Here is a 17,777-nt window from a genome sequence, read left to right as displayed (position 1 = left end):
TTTCTTGTTATCGAACTCTTTTTTGTTGTTGTTGTTGTGAGATGGAGTTTTGCTGTGTCACCTAGGCTGGAGTGCAGTGGCACGATCTTGGCTCACTGCAACCTCTGCCTGCCAGGTTCAAGCAGTTCTCCTTCAGCCTCCCGAGTAGCTGGGATTACAGGCGTGCACCACCACACCTGGCTAATTTTTGTATTTTTAGTAAATATGAGGTTTCACCATGTAGGCCAGGCTGGTATTGAACTCCTGACCTCAGGTGGTCTTCCCGTCTCGGCCTCCCAAAATGCTGGGATTACAGGTGTGAGCCACTGTGCTTGGCCCTTGTGATAGAGCTTTTTAAAGGTTCATGTTTGATATCTTCTCTCTGATTTGTTTGCAAGCTGAGTGAACACATCGTAGTTGAGAGACTTTACAGGACTTCATGTCCTTAGTAGCTTTAAGAAAAACGTTAGATTTTTGTCAACTTTTTTTTTTTTTTTTTTTGAGACAGAATTCCACTCTTGTTGCCCAGGCTGGAGTGCAGTGGCGCGATCTTGGCTCACTGCAACCTCTGCCTTCTGGGTTCAAGCAATTCTTCTGCCTCAGCCTCCCAAGGAGCTGGGATTACAGGCACCTGTCATGACACCCGGCTGATTTTTGGATTTTTTTTTTTTTTTTTTTTTTTTTGAGATGGAGGCTCGCTCTGTCGCCCAGGCTGGAGTGCAGTGGTGAGATCTTGGCTCACTACAAGCTCCACCTCCCAAGTTCACACCATTCTCCTGCCTCCTGAGTAGCTGAGACTACAGGCGCCCACCACCACGCCCAGCTAATTTTTTTTGCATTTTTAGTAGAGACGGGCTTTCACTGTGTTAGCCAGGATGGTCTCGATCTCCTGACCTCGTGATCTGCCCACCTTGGCCTCCCAAAGTGCTGGGATTACAGGCGCGAGCCACCGCGCCTGGCTGATTTTTGGATTTTTTTTGTAGAGACACGGTTTTACCATGTTGGCCAGGCTGGTCTTGAACTCTCGACCTCAGGTGATCCGCCCACCTCAGCCTCCCAAAGTACTGGAATTACAGGCGTGAGCCACCATGCCCAGCCTTGTCAACTTCTTTACCTAGGCCTTGCCTTCAGCTTTTTTTTTCTCTTCCCCTTATAGGCCTGGTTGGTTTACACAACATTGGACAGACCTGCTGCCTTAACTCCTTGATTCAGGTATTTGTAATGAATGTGGACTTCGCCAGGATATTGAAGAGGTAAGACTGTTCTTCAGGCTGATAAGCGTTTGTATTATTTCTTTTTTCTTTTTTTTGAGATGGAGTCTCGCTCTGTTGCCCAGGCTGGAGTGCAGTGGTGCGATCTTGGCTCACTGCAAGCTCTGCCTCCCGGGTTCAAGCGATTCTCCTGCTTCAGCCTCCCGAGTAGCTGGGACTAGCCCGCCACCATGCCTGGCTAATTTTTTTTGTATTTTTAATAGAGACGGGGTTTCACCATGTTAGCCAGGATGGTCTCGATCTCCTGACCTCGTGATCCGCCCACCTCAGCCTCCCAAAGTGCTGGGATTACAGGCGTGAGCCACTGCACCCAGCCTGTATTATTTCATTTTTAATATATTCCGTTATTCACAGTGACTTGGACTTTTTGAGACCTTCTCTCAAAAGCTGGCAGAGGAAAGACTGGCTTCTGCATATTCTGGCCTACACATTATTTCTAAAACTTCTTAGGTTGGTCTGGGGTGCGGCCCAGGTATCGGTACTTTTTTTTTTTTTTTTTTAAGATGAAGCCTCGCATGATTGCTGGGCAGGGTGCAGAGGGGCCAAGGCAGCAGTCGTGCTGATCCCCCTCTCTAGAGGGTCCCCTGTAGAGCAGATTCACTCATATGGTGCTGCTCAACCTTGACCACACATTGAAATAATCTGAGGAACTGAAAAATTCTGGTAACTGCCCGTGCCCCGCACCCCCTGACCCAGAATTCTGGTTTAATTTGTATGGGAGTGGCCTGGATATGAAGATTTGCAATTTCTCCCAAGTGATTCCAGTGTGCACCTAGCTTTGAGAACTACATGTAAGGAGGTTTCTGGCTGTTCTTGTGTGGCAGGATCACGGTGCCCAGGGGAGCTGATGAGCAGAGGAGAAGCGTCCCTTTCCAGATGCTTCTGCTGCTGGAGAAGATGCAGGACAGCCGGCAGAAAGCAGTGCGGCCCCTGGAGCTGGCCTACTGCCTGCAGAAGTACAATGTGCCCCGTAAGATACCCTCCCACTGGGCTCCTGGCTGCTGATCCAAAGGGGGTGGGAAGCTTAGAGAGAGAGTGAAGAGAGGAACTAATGGGCAGTGAAGCAACAAGAAGGAAGTTAGGTAGCCTGGACCCCTCAGATAATAGAGACATTTGCGTAAGAGGCACACATCTTTGGAGGTGCAGAATTGATATTATTTATGGACATTTACTTCCGTACCTACCCTTTTTCTGCCTCTCAGTAGAGTAAGTGAAGGCATCTCCTCCAAGCTTATTCCACCACAGTTAGGGAACTGCAGGAAAACAGAATAAAGGAATAAAAAAGAGAAAACGTGTTCTACAAAATAATTCACAAATAGGTTAGGTGTTGTTTTTTTTTAGATAGCTATATTGAGATGTGCATCACATACTGTAAAATTCATCCATTTAAAAACATACAATTCAAAGGTTTGTAGTGTATTCACAGAGTTATGCCTCCATCATCACAATCTAATTTCATAACATTTTCATCACCCCCAAAAGAAATCCCACACTTGCAGGTTTTCCCTTGTGTCTAATATATTGCTTTTCTCTTGCTGCTTTGAGAATTGTCTTTAACTTTTGAAATTGATGACGATGTGTCTTGATGTGGGTTGCTTTAGATCAGTCTTATTGGTGTCCTTTGGGCTTCCTGGATGTGGATTTCTATTTCCTTCCCTGGGTTGGGAAGTTTTCAGTCATTATAGGTATGTGTTGCTTACCAACAGAGATATGTTCTGAAAATGCATCAGAAGGTGAATTTGTCATTGTGTGGACATCATGGAGTGGACTTACACAAACTTAAATGGGACAGCCTACTACACAGCTAGGCTGCATGCTATGGCCACTATGCTAATGTGGTCTGCCATTGACTGAAATGTTGATCTCCAACTCGTGACTGTTATTTCTTTGGATAAGCTTTCTGTCTCTTCTCACTCTCCTCCTTCTGGGACTCTGATAATGCCTATTTTGGTCTGCTTGATGTCCCCTAACTCTCTTAAGATATCTTCACTCTTTTTCATTCTTTTTCATTTTTGCTCCTCTGAATGATTTCCAGTGACCTATCTTCTAGTTTGTTAATCCTTTCTTCTGCTTGATTTAGTCTGTTGAGCTTCCCTTTTGAGCTCTTATTTCAGTTATTGTATTCTTCAGCTCTATTATTTCTTTTGAACTTTTTCTGTCTCTTTGCTGAAATTCTTACTTTGTTCATGCATTGCTGTCCTAGACATGGTAAGCATCTTCATGATCATTATTTTGAATTGTCTGTAAGGTAAGTCACTTATCTTCATTTCACTGGGGGCATTTTCTGGAGATTTATCTTGTTCTTTTGCTTGGAACATATTTCTCTGTTCTTCATTGTTCTTGATTCTCTGTTATTTTCTGTACTTTAGTTAAGAAAAATACCTCTCCCAGGCCGGGCGCGGTGGCTCACGCCTGTAATCCCAGCACTTTGGGAGGCCGAGGCGGGCAGATCACGAGGTCAGGAGATGGAGACCATCCTGGCTAACATGGTGAAACCCCGTCTCTACTAAAAATACAAAAAATTAGCCGGGTGTGGTGGCGGGCGCCTGTAGTCCCAGCTACTCGGGAGGCTGAGGCGGGAGAATGGCGTGAACCCAGGAGGCGGAGCTTGCAGTGAGCCGAGATCGCACCACTGCACTCCAGCCTGGGCGACAGAGTGAGACTCCGTCTCAAAAAAAAAAAAAAAGAAAAAAAGAAAAATACCTCTCCTAGTCTTGTCCCACTGGCCTTGTATAAGAGACGAACTTACCAATTAGCCCTGCCAGACACTTGGAGCGCCTCTTGACCCTTTGTGTTGTCCAAACTGTCATCTATGTTCTTAGCAGCCCTCAGGAGATTAGAGTGTGTCAAGTCCTGTCAGTGGCCCAGACAGGGGAAATAGAAACCAGCCCCTTGAGGTGCAGCTGGAGACGTTGGGGCATTAAATGTGTGTTCCAGTTTATTCTATCCTCAGGGAAAAGCTGGGAGCGTGAGTTTATCCGCCACTTGCTCTGCAAAATGCTGGACAGAGGATCTGTGGCAAGTGCCTGCACTTGTGTTTAAACTGCACACTCTTTCATGCATTGTTTTACTCTTTGTCACCCCCAGGGGCCTAGTGAATGCTGGCTGCTCTCTGCTTAGAGACAGACAGGTTAGTTGGAAGCTTGACGCTATCTGTCGAGCAAACCAATGGGAGCAGCTGTGGAGGTGCTCACTTGCCTGTTCAGGGTCTCAGAGGAGCAGTGGTTTCCTGGTCTGTCAGCTCCTAGATGCATGGAAACCCCAGGGCAGCAGCTGCACTGTGCAGACAAACTCCTTCTAGGGAGAAAGTGGGAGCCGGGCCTTTTTGCCTGTTCACGCTGCACTGGGCCTGGGGGGGATGTTCTTTGGTGTCTGTGCCCCTGTGGGACTCACAAATACAGAGCCTTGTCAGCTCCCAAACCTCGGTGACTGAGGAGCTAGACCTTCATTTGAGAGGGGTAAATGTTGTGTACTCAATGTGTGAAGTTAGAGACCTGATTTATCGTAGAGCAGGGGGTGGGAGAAGGCATGGGAATTGCCCACAGGCCTGTCCTGACTCCTGGAAATCTATTGTTTACCTGCCTCATTGGCTCCAGGTGCAGGCCAGTTATTAATAGAAGCCCATCCCTCGGGCAACAGCTAGGAGAGCCCACAGACATATCCTTCCAGGGAGAAACTAGGAGCCTGGCATTTCTGCCGGTTTGCTCTGTGCTGAGCACAGGAGCACAGCTACTGGAAGTGATCACGTGCCCATTTAAAACTGCCTCTTTGCCCTCTGTGGTCGCAGAGGATTCATAACTGCTGACCCATGTCTGCTCCCAGAGCTAGGTGACCTAGCAGCCACTAGGGTTAGTGGGAACTGCAAAAGCTGGGGCTGCCTATGTGTGGTCCAAACCCTCCCCTCTCCAGGAGACAGCTGGGAGTAGGGATTCCTTCCTCACAGTAAGGTACTGTGTCTAGGGTGGGGCTTGTGGAGCGAGTGTGTCTCAGCTTTTCCAACCCATTGCGATGTGGGTATTCTCCCCATTGCCCCCAGTGCAGGCCTCTCTCAGCTAGTTTCTGGGTTTCTTTTTCAGAGGGAGTTGATCTGTGTGTAGATGAGAGTTTTACCGTGTGTCCATGGGAGAAGGGAGCACCAGGAGCCTCCTCCTCTACCATCTCGCTTATGTCACCCTCTGTGATTCTTTTTATACATAGTTGAATTTGATTCACTAATATTTTGTTGAGGAATTTTGCATTTATGTTCACAGGAGATACTGGTTTTTAGGTTTTTTTCTTACAATGTTTGTCTGGTTTTGGTGTTAGGATAATGCGTCAGAGAATGAGTTAGGAAGTGTTCTCTCTGCTTTTGTCTTCTGGAAGAGGTTGTAGGGAATTGGTATAATTTTTCCCATAAATGTTTGGTAGAACCCATCGTTCACTAGTGAACCCACCTGGGTGTAACTGAGTACTCCCATTTTCTAAGAGATCGTTTCATTAGTTTTCTTATTATTTTCTTTTCACTTTTCCTCTTCCCATCCCTCACCCCTCACTGCGGCTGGCCTTGTTTCCTGTTTCCTGTTAGCCCTTTAGAAATGCAAATATCACCTTTCGCCTACCCCTCTCCAGACATTCCCTGCTGGGCAAAAGGAAGAATCCGTAAATGGAGGTAGGCTGATGGAGGTTTGATTGAGAACAGGGCAAGTTCTTCCAGCTGATCTTTCCTGAGACTTGGCAGTAGATTTGCAGCCCAAAGCATACCCACCAGGGAACTCTCCCTGCCAGGGGGTGGCTTCGAAACTTCCACCCTCTAGGGGTTTGTCTTTCACCCACTAGGAAGGCATGGAGAAAGCATGCCCACTTGGCCACTTTTATAATTTACTTCTGCCCAGAAAGGCGCCAACTCAGCTGCTGGGAACTTGATAACTGCCCGGTAGAAAACCGCCATTGCTCACTCCCCCCACCCCCACAACACACCTTATGAAAATGCCCCTCTCTCCTCCAAAGGAGAAATGGCACATTAAAAGGCAGGATGTGTCTTGCTCCTTCCCCCAGGCTGGCTTCAGAATAAATTCACGTTTGTATATAAAACCTTTTGTATCACATTTTTTTTTTGTATCAGAGTTAGTTGAACTCTACATGCGGTGAGCAGCTCATCAGCTTTTCGGCTGCATGGGTACTGTGTTCAGCTTTCCTTCCGTCCTCAGTCTGGAGAACCTCAATCAACCTAGCTCCAGATTTATGGATTCTTTCTTTTGCCAGCTCTAATCTGCTATTGACCTCCTCTAGTACATTTTTCATTTCAGTTACTGTTCTCCTCAACTCAAGAGTTTCTGCTTGGTTCTTTTTTTATAGTTTTTTCTTTATTGATACTTTTTATTTGGTGAGGCAGCATTTTTATAGTTTCTTTTACTTCCTTGACATGGTTTTCTTTATTTCTTTGAACATATTATAACAGCTAAAGTCTTTGTTTAGTAAGGCCAACATCTAGGGCTTCTCAGTGAAAGGTTCTACTGATTGCTGTTTTCCTGTGTGTGGCCATGCTTTTCTGTTTCATCGTATGTCTTGTCTCTTTTGTTGGAAAATGAACATTTTAGATAATGTAAGGTGGCAACACTGGACATCAGAGGTCCCCACAGCAGGGTTTGTTGTTGTTGCTGTTTTATTGTTACTGGGCAGTTCGTGATTCTGTATTCGCCTTCATTGCTTTCTTGCATGTGGCCTTGTGGTCAGCCAGAGGGGAGGGATCGGAGCCCTCTCAGGTCTTACTTGGGCATGCGCCTGGCCTTCTAGATCATCAGGAATGTATCAGTGCTTTTCAAAGTCCCTGTGGACATCTCATTCCCCAGGCTGAGTGCAGTGGTGACATCACAGCTCACCGTAGCCTCAACATCCTGGGCTCAAGTGATCCTCCTGCTTCAGCCTCCCGAGTAGCTCTGACTACAGGCATGCACCACTACCCTCAACTAATTTTTTAAATTTTTTATAGAGATAGAGTCTTGCTATGTTGCCCAGGCTGGTCTCAAACTCCTGAGTTCAAGCGATCCTCTCACCTTGGCCTCCCGAAGTGTTAAGATTATAGGCATGAGCCACTACACCTGGCACTGGAGCTTAAGTTTTAAGAGGCGTTCTCAAAAATCAATACCAAACTTACCGTTCATTTATTGATCACTTCTTCTGTAGTGCCAACTTAGCCTTGCAGTGGGGTGGAGGGCTAGGAAGAGACAAAGTGATGAGTGTTCATGTGTGTCTAAGTACCAGGGCATGAGAAACAACTCTGAAGACCTCACTAATTGGCTGTTCCTTTTCTCTGTGGCCAGTGTTTGTCCAACATGATGCTGCTCAACTGTACCTCAAACTCTGGAACCTGATGAAGGACCAGATCACTGATGTGCACTTGGTAAGAACCTAGAACAAGAGCACTCGGAAGCTTAAGATGCTGCTCATTTCCCTCATTCAGCTGTTGTTCCTGTAGTGTGCAGAGAAATAAAAGAGTTAATCCCCTGTGATCCCAGCACTTTGGGAGGCCGAGGCGGGCAGATCACGAGGTCAGGAGATCGAGACCATCCTGGCTAACACGGTGAAACCCCGTCTCTACTAAAAATACAAAAAAATTAGCTGGGCGTGGTGGTGGGCGCCTGTAGTCCCAGCTACTCGGGAGGCTGAGGCAGGAGAATGGCGTGAAGCCGGGAGGCGGAGCTTGCAGTGAGCTGAGATCTTGCCACTGCACTCCAGCCTGGGCGACAGAGCAAGACTCCATCTCAAAAAAAAAAAAAAAAAAAAAAGAATCCACATAAAACACTTATCACAGTCTCATAATATTGTTACTGGTATTATTTTGCACCTTTGTGAGGAGCTTCTGTCTCTTGGCTTCACCTTCTGGCAGTTGGCCTGACCTGGCTTATGGTGGTGTTCCCATGTCACCTCTCTGCTCCCCCTCTTGCAGGTGGAGAGGCTGCAGGCCCTGTATATGATCCGGATGAAGGACTCCTTGATTTGCCTTGACTGTGCCATGGAGAGTAGCAGAAACAGCAGCATGCTCACCCTCCCACTTTCTCTTTTTGATGTGGACTCAAAGCCCCTGAAGACACTGGTAAGGGGATTCTCTTGGTATTTGCTGCCCCTGTATGTGTTAGTCCATTTTCTGTTGTTATAACTCAATATCTGAGACCAGGTAATTTATTTCTTACAGTTCTGGAGGCTGGGAAGTCAAGGTTGAGGGGCTGCTCCTGGTGAGGGCCTGCTTGCTGGTGGGGACTCTCAGAGTCCTGAGGCGAGGCAGTGCAGGGCATCACATGGCGAGGGGGCTGACCGTGCTAATGTGCCAGCTCAATTCTCTTTTCCTCTTCGTATGAAGCCACCAGTCCCACTCCCAGGATAACCCATTAACCCATTAACCCATTAATCTATGAGTGGATTAATTCATTTATGAGGGCTGTGCCCTCATGATGCAATAACTCCCCCCACCCCCACCACACCTTTTTTTTTTGGAGACAGAGTCTTCCTCTGTCGCTCAGGCTGAAGTGCAGTGGCGCAAACTCAGCTCACTGCAACCTCCGCCTCTGGTGTTAAGCGATTCTCCTGCCTCAGCCTCCCAAGTAGCTGGGATTACAGGTGCCCACCACCATGCCCAGCTAATTTCTGTATTTTTAGTAGAGATGGGGTTTCACAACGTTGGCCAGGCTGGTCTGAAACTCCTGACTTCAAGTGATCCACCTGCCTCAGCCTCCCTGGGATTACAGGCATGAGCCACCTTGCCCTCCTCAATTATCTCTCAAAGTCCCTGCCTTTCCATACAGCCACATTGGGAATTCAGTTTTAACCCGGGTTTTGGGGAGGACAAACCCTCAAAGCATCGCACCACACAGCACAGTGTGGCCAATTCCCCCTCCCCTCTTTGATCTATCTCTGGCTTCGGAAAAGTCACTTATTTTCATGGCTCTGGCCAATTTCTCCTTTGTTTCGGCAAAAATGTTTTCCCTCCTACCTCCCTTCCCTCATCCTGCTCCCTTAATAGGAGCCCCCTCCTGTTTTGTTCCTCCCGTCAGTAGGTGCCCTTTGAGATCCTGCCAGGTGGACCACACCAGGCCAGGCATTAAGGGGGATATGAGGAGAACCAGGAGAAAAGCTGAAACCCTCAGCTGCAAAGTGTGGGGAGGCTGTACCTGATACAGTTCGGGTCTGTGTCCCTGCCCGAAAATCTCCTGTTGAGTTGTAATCCCCAGTGTTGGAGGTAAAGCCTGGTAGAAGGAGATTGGATCATGCGGGAGGGTTTCTCGTGAATGGTTTGGCACCATCCCCCGTGGTACTGTCTTTGTGACAGTGAGTTCTCATGAGATCTGGTTGTTTAAAAGTGTGGAGCCGGGCTGGGTGTGGTGACTCACGCCCATAATCCCAGCACTTTGGGAGGCTGAGGTGGGCGGATCACCTGAGGTCAGGAGTTTGAGACCAGCCTGGCCAACATGGTAAAACCCTGTCTCTACTAAAAACATAAAAAATTAGCTGGGTGTGGTGGCACAGCCTATAGTCCCAGCTACTTAGGAGGCTGAGGCAGGAGAATCGCTTGACCCCGGGAGGCGGAGGTTGCGGTGAGCCGAGATCGCGCCCCTGCACTCCAGCTCCCAACTTGGTCTCTCGCACCTACTCCTCCCAGGTAAGACACCTGCTCCTGCTTGGCCTTCCGCCATGATTGGGAGCTTCCTGCTGCCATGCTTCCGGTCAGCCTGCAGAACCATGAGCCAATCAAATTTCTTTTCTTATAAATTACCCAGTCTCAGCTATTGTCTCACAGCAGTGTGAGAACAGATGAATATAGTACTCAAGGTGGGAAATACCAACGCTGCTTTTTCCCTGTTCTCTTGGGTGGGACAGGAGGACGCCCTGCATTGCTTCTTCCAGCCCAGGGAGTTATCAAGAAAAAGCAAGTGCTTCTGTGAGAACTGTGGGAAGAAGACCCATAGGAAACAGGTACTCATTCCCTAAATCCCTCGGTGCATATGGGGGATTTGTTCCAGGACCCCTGCTTTTACCAAAATACACACACACTCAAGTCACACCCAGTCGGCCCTGTGGAACCCACGTATAGGAAAAGTCAGTCCCTCATGTATGCGATTGTGCATCTGGGATACTGTATTTTTGATGAGCATTTGGTTGCAGATGTGGAACTCGTGCCTATGGGGGAGGGCAGACTGTATTTATTTACAACAATTTGTGTATAAGTGGACCCACACAGTCCAAACCCGTGCTGTTCAGGGGTCATCTGTCCTTCACTAGTCTGGGGTTGCCCCCTGTGGATTTCCTGATAGAATCATCAGAGGCCCCCGAGGACACCCGGCAGTGGGTGAGAAAGGGAATCTGGGTCTGGCTAGTATCTGGGACGCTGGGGTTCTGATATCCAGAGCCATGGATGTGGCTTCTCATGGTCGCATCACTGAGAGGGCCTGCAGGAGGGGGCCTGAGAGCAGCCAGCAGGGCGTTTCCCTCGGGGCAAGACCAGCTCCCTGGAGCAGACGCGGTGGCTCCCTGGGTCCTGGTACCTGTGCAGAGCCCCGTGCCCTTGTGCCTGTTGTGGGGGGCCACACGGTGGTCGAATAGCCAAGTTTTGCATTATTCTCAGAGGAGCTCAGCAGATTCAGTGAACAGGTGCCTTGAACTCCGTGATGTCACCCTGCTCCCCTCTTTTTGGGAAGAACACGTTGCTAGCCCTGACATTTCTCTGACTCTCTCATTCCAAGTGGACTTTATCTCCAGAGCGATTTTGTTTTTTCAGGTCTTGAAGCTGACCCATTTTCCCCAGACCCTGACAATCCACCTCATGCGATTCTCCATCAGGAATTCACAGACGAGAAAGATCTGCCACTCCCTGTACTTCCCCCAGAGCTTGGATTTCAGTCAGGTCCTTCCAACGAAGCAAGAGTCTTGTGATGCTGAGGAGCAGGTGGGATGATCCCGACCTCCTTGCCATCCTGCTTCTCCCCAGATGCCACGTCCTTTCCGTTTTCCCTTCCTTCACTCCCAGTCTGCTAGGAGCCACCTGTTCCTCAGAGACTGTCCCCAGCCTCAAAAGACTTTCTTCTTTCTGAATATTGGATTTGTGTTCATATGCCTCACAGCACTGAGGGACAGAATCCAGAATTCAGTAGGCTCCTTTGGAAGTAACGTGGAATACATAGAAATGCATAGGCAAACATGTCATTGTGGGTTCTTAGTACCAACCAAACTTTCTTCTTCAGATGGCGTGTGCCCACTTTGAGAATAATCATAAAGTAGCCAGTTGACTGGACCACATTTAATCAGAGTAAAGTTTAATTTACTTGTCCTGAGATAATAACTCATTGAGAGATTCTGAGAAAAAAAGAGACACAAGGCCAGGTGATGTGGCTCATGCCTGTGATCCCATACCTCGAAAGGCTGAGGCAGGAGGATTGCTTGAGCCCAGGAGTTCGAGACCAGCTTCGGCAACATAATGAGACCCCCGTCTCTCAAAAAAAAAAAAAAAAAAAAAGAAAAGAAAAAAATTGGCTGGGTGTGGTAGCACAAACCTTTATTCCCAGCTACTTGGGAGGCTGAGTGGGAGGATCACTTGAGCCCAGGAGTTTGAGGCTGCAGTGAGCTATGATCTATCATTGTACTCCAGCCTGGGTGACAGCGCAAGACACTGTCTCTAAAAACAAAACAAGAAAAACTAAAAAAAAAAAAAAAAAAAAAAAAAAAGACAAATATCTTTTTTCCATAGATTTGAAATGCTACATAGCAAATTTTGTATTCCCATATGTACAGGTCTATTTTTGGAGTGTCTCTTCTGTTTTATTGGTCTGTTTGGCTATTTATGCCAAATAATAATTAGAAAATTAAGGCCTGATAATACGTTACAATAGCTCCTATTATATGATTTCTTTAGCTACTTAGGCCGTATACATTTCATAGGATTCTCTTTTTCTTTCCTTCTAGTTCTTTTTATTTCTACCTGCAGATTCTGCCCGATGAAGTATATTTAAAATTGTTTTTCACTTAAAAAAGACTTTTTTGGCTGGATGCAGTGGGTCACGCCTGTAATCCCAGCTCTTTGGGAGGCCAAGAGGATTGCTGGAGTCCAGGAGTCGAGCCCAGCTGGACCACAAAGCAAGACTCAACCTTTGCAACAACAACAACAAAGACTTTGTTATGGAACATTACAAATAGATACCAAAGTGTGTAGTGAAGGAAGAGTTAGACAGTGAATCCTCGGCTATAACAGTTACCAAAACTCATGGCAGGTCTTGCTTTTCCTATAACCCACCCTCTTGTTTCACCCAACCCTGTACTGGATTTTTTTGAAGCAAATCATACTATTTCATTTATAAACACTTCATTATGTATCCCTAAAGAATAAAAGCACTCAAAAGATAATCATCTCCATCTTGCAATTCCTTAATAGCATCAAATATCTGGTCAACGTTCAGACTTCCTGACTGTTGTATAATCTATGTGTTTTGTTTGACGCTAGATCCAAACAACGCCTACACTTGCATTTGGTTAAGTTTCTTTCTTAAGTTCCTTTTAGATTTCCGCTCATTTTCTTTTCCTTGCAGTTGATTTGGTTGAATATTTTTTTCAAATGCCAGCACTGGCTGGTTGGTATCATTTAACATGTTCCTGTAACCTTTTTATTTCTTGTAAACTAATATTTAGATACAGATATTGCCCTGCATTTTGTAAAGTTCTGCACAAAGTCTGCAAATGGAAATAGGGATAATTTCAGCCTCCACTGGGGGTGACTCAGCTTTACGTGTGCCGCCCTTGCCCTCTGTCTCCCCTCCCTCTACAAAAGACTTTTTTGGCTGGGTATAGTGGCTCAGGTTAGGGTCATTCCTGAGCTTGTGGAGAAACAGAACTGTGTTCTGATGATCCCCACCCCTCCCAGGGGGAAGTTCCAATCTTGCCTTGGCTTTAGGGGCCTCTCTCGTGACCTCCTGCCTTCCATCTCTTGTGTGCTCTGCCTGTCAAGCTGCTGAGCCTTCGCAGTACAGGATCCACACTCAGGAAAGCCCCTCCTGGAGGGTGCCCACTGGCCGTGGGTCGGGACTGTTTTCTAATATTCTAAAGTCCCAGAGTCGGACCTAGGGTGGGCAGGTATAAGTGTGTGAGGCAGTCGTGTTTGTGGTGGTGGGTGAACTGTCTCGTGCCTGTTTCTTTCCAGCCTGGAGGGCAGTTTGAGCTTTTTGCTGTGATTGCGCACGTGGGAATGGCAGACTCCGGTCATTACTGTGTCTACATCCGGAATGCTGTGGATGGAAAATGGTTCTGCTTCAATGACTCCAATATTTGCTTGGTAAGAAACATCGTCCACAATTGCCTCCTGCCCTGGATTGGCCACCTCTAGCAAATGCTGGGCTCAGGGCTGCATGGGTCTCCGAGATCAAGACACACTGTGGTCCTGCTGTCTGGGTGTGAGGCCTTTGATGAGGGTTCAAGCCTTTTTCGGTCTGAAGTCCCCATGTGGTTTGCACCTCTGTAAGGGTTCAATTCACTTCCCTCCACTTCTAAGTTTTTGGTGCTCTAGGCTCATGCTCTGCAGCTTTCTGCTTTGTGGGAAATGTCTAGAGAGCAAGGAGAGTTAGAAATATGTAAGTTAGGCCTCTGGGATAAGCATGACCAAGTTTAAACACAGGGACAAGGGCGCTAAAAATACTTCATTGCACAAGACATCCTCCTGCTGTTGCTCCAGGCTCTTGGGAGTTGCTAGGGGTGGGCTTGTCTGGAGGATGAGGGGCACACCATAGCATCCTGTCCTCTGTGGGTGCTTGTGTCAGCTGGCTGCTTGACCTCATTTGTTTCTGGCTTCCAGGTGTCCTGGGAAGACATCCAGTGTACCTATGGAAATCCTAACTACCACTGGTAAGAAACGGATTTGGGTAATGGGAGTCTGATGAGCTCACATAGGGTCCTTGGAGCTGCAGGAAATGCCCGTGGATTCCCCTGTTACTAACATGCTGATGGCTGGCTCACTGTCCGCCTCATCTCCAGCACTCACCCCACCACCCCATGCTTGCCTCACACGTCACACTCCAGGAATATTAAAGTACAGGTAGCTGCCAATCAGCCGTGCCCTCCATCTCCCGTTTGCTGTGCACATGCAGTTCCCGGCCGTATTGTCCTCCTCGTTTACCATCTAGGCCAACTCCCCACTCATGTTTTCATACTCATGGCCTTTTCCTATCCTGTGAAGCCTTTGCTGATTCACCCAGATTCGTAGGGGCTTCTTGTATGGTTTTCTTTCTTTTTTTTTTTTTTTTTTTTTTGACGGAGTCTCGCTCTGTTGCCGGGCTGGAGTGCAGTGGCACAATCTTCGCTCACTGCAACCTCCGCCTCCCAGGTTCAAGCGATTCTCCTGACTCAGCCTCCTGAGTAGCTGGGACTACAGGTGTGTGCCATCAGGCCCAGCTAATTGTTTTTTGTATTTTTAGTAGAGACAGTGTTTCGCCACGTTGGCCAGGATGGTCTCAGTCTCTTGACCTCATGATCTGCCTGCCTCAGCCTCCCAAAGTGCTGGGATTACAGGCATGAGCCACCACACCCGGCCTTCTTATATGCTTTTATTGCATTTGAGCATACCTCTTTTACAGCAAAGATCTTTTTTTTTTTAATTTTATTTTTAGAGATGGAGTCTTGCTTTGTTGTCCAGGCTGGAGCACTGTGGTGTGATCATAGCTCACTGCAGCCTTGAACTCCTGGGCACAGGTGATCCTCCCACCTCAGCCTCCTGAATAGCTGGGACTACAGGCATGCACCACCATCCCTGGCATATTTTAAAAAAATGTTTGTAGAGATGAGGTCTCGCTGTGTTGCCAGGCTTGTCTCAAACTACTAGGCTCAAGCCATCCATCCATTTCAGCCTCCCAAAGTGCTTGGATTATAGGCATGAACACCGCGCCTGGCCATCACACTGTTTTTTTTTTTTTTTTTTGAGATGGATTCTTGCTCTGTCACCCAGGCTGGAGTGCAGTAGTGGGATCCCAGCTCATTGCAAGCTCCGCCTCGTGGGTTCACGCCATTCTCCTGCCTCAGCCTCCCGAGTAGCTGGGACTACAAGCGCCTGCCACCACTCCTGGCTAATTTTTTTATATTTTTAGTAGAGACGGGGTTTCACCGTGTTAACCAGGATGGTCTCGATCTCCTGACCTCGTAATCCGCCCACCTCGGCCTCCCAAAGTGCTGGGATTACAGGTGTGAGCCAATAAATATTTTTATAATCATTAACTACCGAGGAGAAGCTGGAGAGAAAAAAGGTGGATGAAGTTAAAGCAGAGAGACTTTGTAAATTTCTTGGCTGAGCTTTGAGACTGTATATCAGAGATGCTATTTGAGGTGATTTTCAGCTACAGAGATAGGCCTGGTCATTTGACAAATAACGGATTAGGTGAAGCTTGCGTTTGAAATCCTCCTCCTACTTTGCATCTTTCTCTCTCGTTTATTCTGAGCATCCATCTTAGACACCCAATCTTTGTCACTTTGTGGTTGTCATTGATTTCCCTGTTATTGAGATTAGAGATTGGCAGACTTTCTCTGTAAAGGGCTGGAGAGAAAGTACTTCAGACTTTGTGGTCTGTACAGTGTCTGTTATAACCACTTAACTCTGCCCTATAGAGCAAAAGCAGCCGTAGACAGTACATGAGCAGATGAGCATGGCTGGGGTCCAATTACATTTACTTGCAAAAAGAGGCTTGGAGACTGGGTGTGATCTCACACCTTTAATCCCAGCACTTTGGGAGGCCGAGGCAGGAGGATCACTTTAAGCCAGGAGTTCAAGACCAGCCTGGGCAACAAAGCAAGACTCCATCTCTACAAAAAATTAAAAATTATTATAGCTAGGCATGGTGGTACACACCCGTAGTCCTAGCTACTCAGGAAGCTAAAACTGAGGCAGGAGGGTCAGTTGAGCCCAGGAGCACGAGGCTGTGGTGAGCTATTATTGTGCCACTGCGCTCCAGCCTGGTGACAGAGCAAGAACCGGTCTCATCAAAAAATAAACAAAAGGCTGGGCATGGTGGCTCACGCCTGTAATCCCTGCACTTTGGGAGACTGAGGCGGGCAGATCGTGAGGTCAGGAGATTGAGACCATCCTGGCTAACACGGTGAAACCCTGTCTCTACTAAAAATACAAAAAGCTGGGCGTGGTGGTGGGCACCTGTAGTCCTAGCTACTTGGGAGGCTGAGGAGGGAGAATCGTTTGAACCTGGGAGGCAGAGGTTGCAGTGAGCCAAGATTGTGCCACTGCACTCTAGCCTGGGCTACAGGGCAAGACTCCATTTAAAACAAACAAACAAAACATAATGCATATTCTCTCTTATAAATGGGAGCTAAACATGGGGACTCATTGACTTAAAGATGGCAACAACTGGGAACTGCTGGATGGGGAGGGAGAGGAGGGGTGAAAGACTAACTGTTGGGGAGTATGCTCATATCCACATGACAAACCTGCACATGTGCTCAGCTGAATCTAAAAAGTTGAAAGTAGATTTAAAAAACCCCAAGAGGGCTGGATTTGGCTTGTGTGCCCATAGCTTGTTAACCTCCGCTTTAGATATTAACTAATAGAAACGTAGTGCTTATCTTCCCAGGCCACACCTATTTTGTTCCTCTCCGAGGTGATGGATAGATGAAGGCTTAATCCAGCTACCTGGAAGTTTGCTGACGCTTGTCCTGTCATGGATTAATGAAGCATTGTTTTCTGATGAAGATTTCATGCCGCTGTGCTGATGTGTCTTTTCTTCTCTCTAGGCAGGAAACTGCATATCTTCTGGTTTACATGAAGATGGAGTGCTAATGGGTATGCCCAAAACCTTCAGAGATTGACATGCTGTCATTTTCCATTTCCGTTCCTGGATCTACAGAGTCTTCTAAGAGATTTTGCAATGAGGAGAAGCATTGTTTTCAAACTATATAACTGAGCCTTATTTATAATTAGGGATATTATCAAAATATTTAACAATGAGGCCCCTCAGATCCTGATCAGTCAGAATGGATGCTTTCACCAGCGGACCCGGCCATGTGGCTGCTCGGTCCTGGGTGCTCGCTGCTGTGCAAGACATTAGCCCTTTAGTTATGAGCCTGTGCGAACTTCAGGGGTTCCCAGTGGGGAGAGCAGTGGCAGTGGGAGGCATCTGGGGGCCAAAGGTCAGTGGCAGGGGGTATTTCAGTATTTTACAACTGCTGTGACCAGACTTGTATACTGGCTGAATATCAGTGCTGTTTGTAATTTTTCACTTTGAGAACCAACATTAATTCCATATAAATCAAGTGTTTTGTAACTGCTATTCATTTATTCGGCAAATATTTATTGATCATCTCTTCTCCATAAGATACTGTGATAAACACAATCATGAATAAAGTTATTTTCCACAAAAGGACTTTGCCGTTTTAATGGGGGGCAGTAGGGCTTGTGCTACAGGAATTCAAGGGCAAGGGAAGTCACTTCTGTTGTGGGGACCTGGGAGGAGCCTCCAGGCTGGAAAGGGTTAAGGTGGAGGTCTCCGATAGGGGCAGCGTATGCAGTGGACTGGCCGCAAA

At 47.3% G+C, this 17,777-nt stretch overlaps 1 protein-coding gene across 1 annotated transcript; it reads left to right on the top strand.

The window, feature by feature from the left end:
* Nucleotides 1-837: 837 nt before the first annotated feature.
* LOC134759405 (ubl carboxyl-terminal hydrolase 18-like) lies at nt 838-17,614 on the top strand. The gene is made up of 10 exons (XM_063722760.1): nt 838-1,013; nt 1,136-1,232; nt 2,075-2,220; nt 7,550-7,629; nt 8,176-8,322; nt 10,101-10,196; nt 10,999-11,166; nt 13,408-13,539; nt 14,056-14,105; nt 16,989-17,614. Exons 2-10 carry the CDS (start codon nt 1,201-1,203, stop codon nt 17,032-17,034), a joined length of 897 nt encoding a protein of 298 aa, XP_063578830.1. The 5' UTR covers nt 838-1,013; nt 1,136-1,200; the 3' UTR covers nt 17,035-17,614.
* Nucleotides 17,615-17,777: the final 163 nt, after the last annotated feature.

Source organism: Pongo abelii, chromosome 23 (genome assembly GCF_028885655.2).
Source record: "Pongo abelii isolate AG06213 chromosome 23, NHGRI_mPonAbe1-v2.0_pri, whole genome shotgun sequence".
Classification (NCBI taxonomy): domain Eukaryota; kingdom Metazoa; phylum Chordata; class Mammalia; order Primates; family Hominidae; genus Pongo; species Pongo abelii.
The sequence above is the reverse complement of the archived record's forward strand: the minus strand, read 5'-3'. Positions and strand labels throughout refer to the sequence as shown.

Bases quoted from the DNA above. Each gene is read 5' to 3' on its own strand.
- LOC134759405 (XM_063722760.1), top strand. From the start codon at position 1,201: ATGAATGTGGACTTCGCCAGGATATTGAAGAG. The intron at 2,221-7,549 runs GTAAGATACCCT...CTCTGTGGCCAG, and splicing joins GCAGAAGTACAATGTGCCCC to TGTTTGTCCAACATGATGCT. The intron at 13,540-14,055 runs GTAAGAAACATC...TCTGGCTTCCAG, and splicing joins ATGACTCCAATATTTGCTTG to GTGTCCTGGGAAGACATCCA.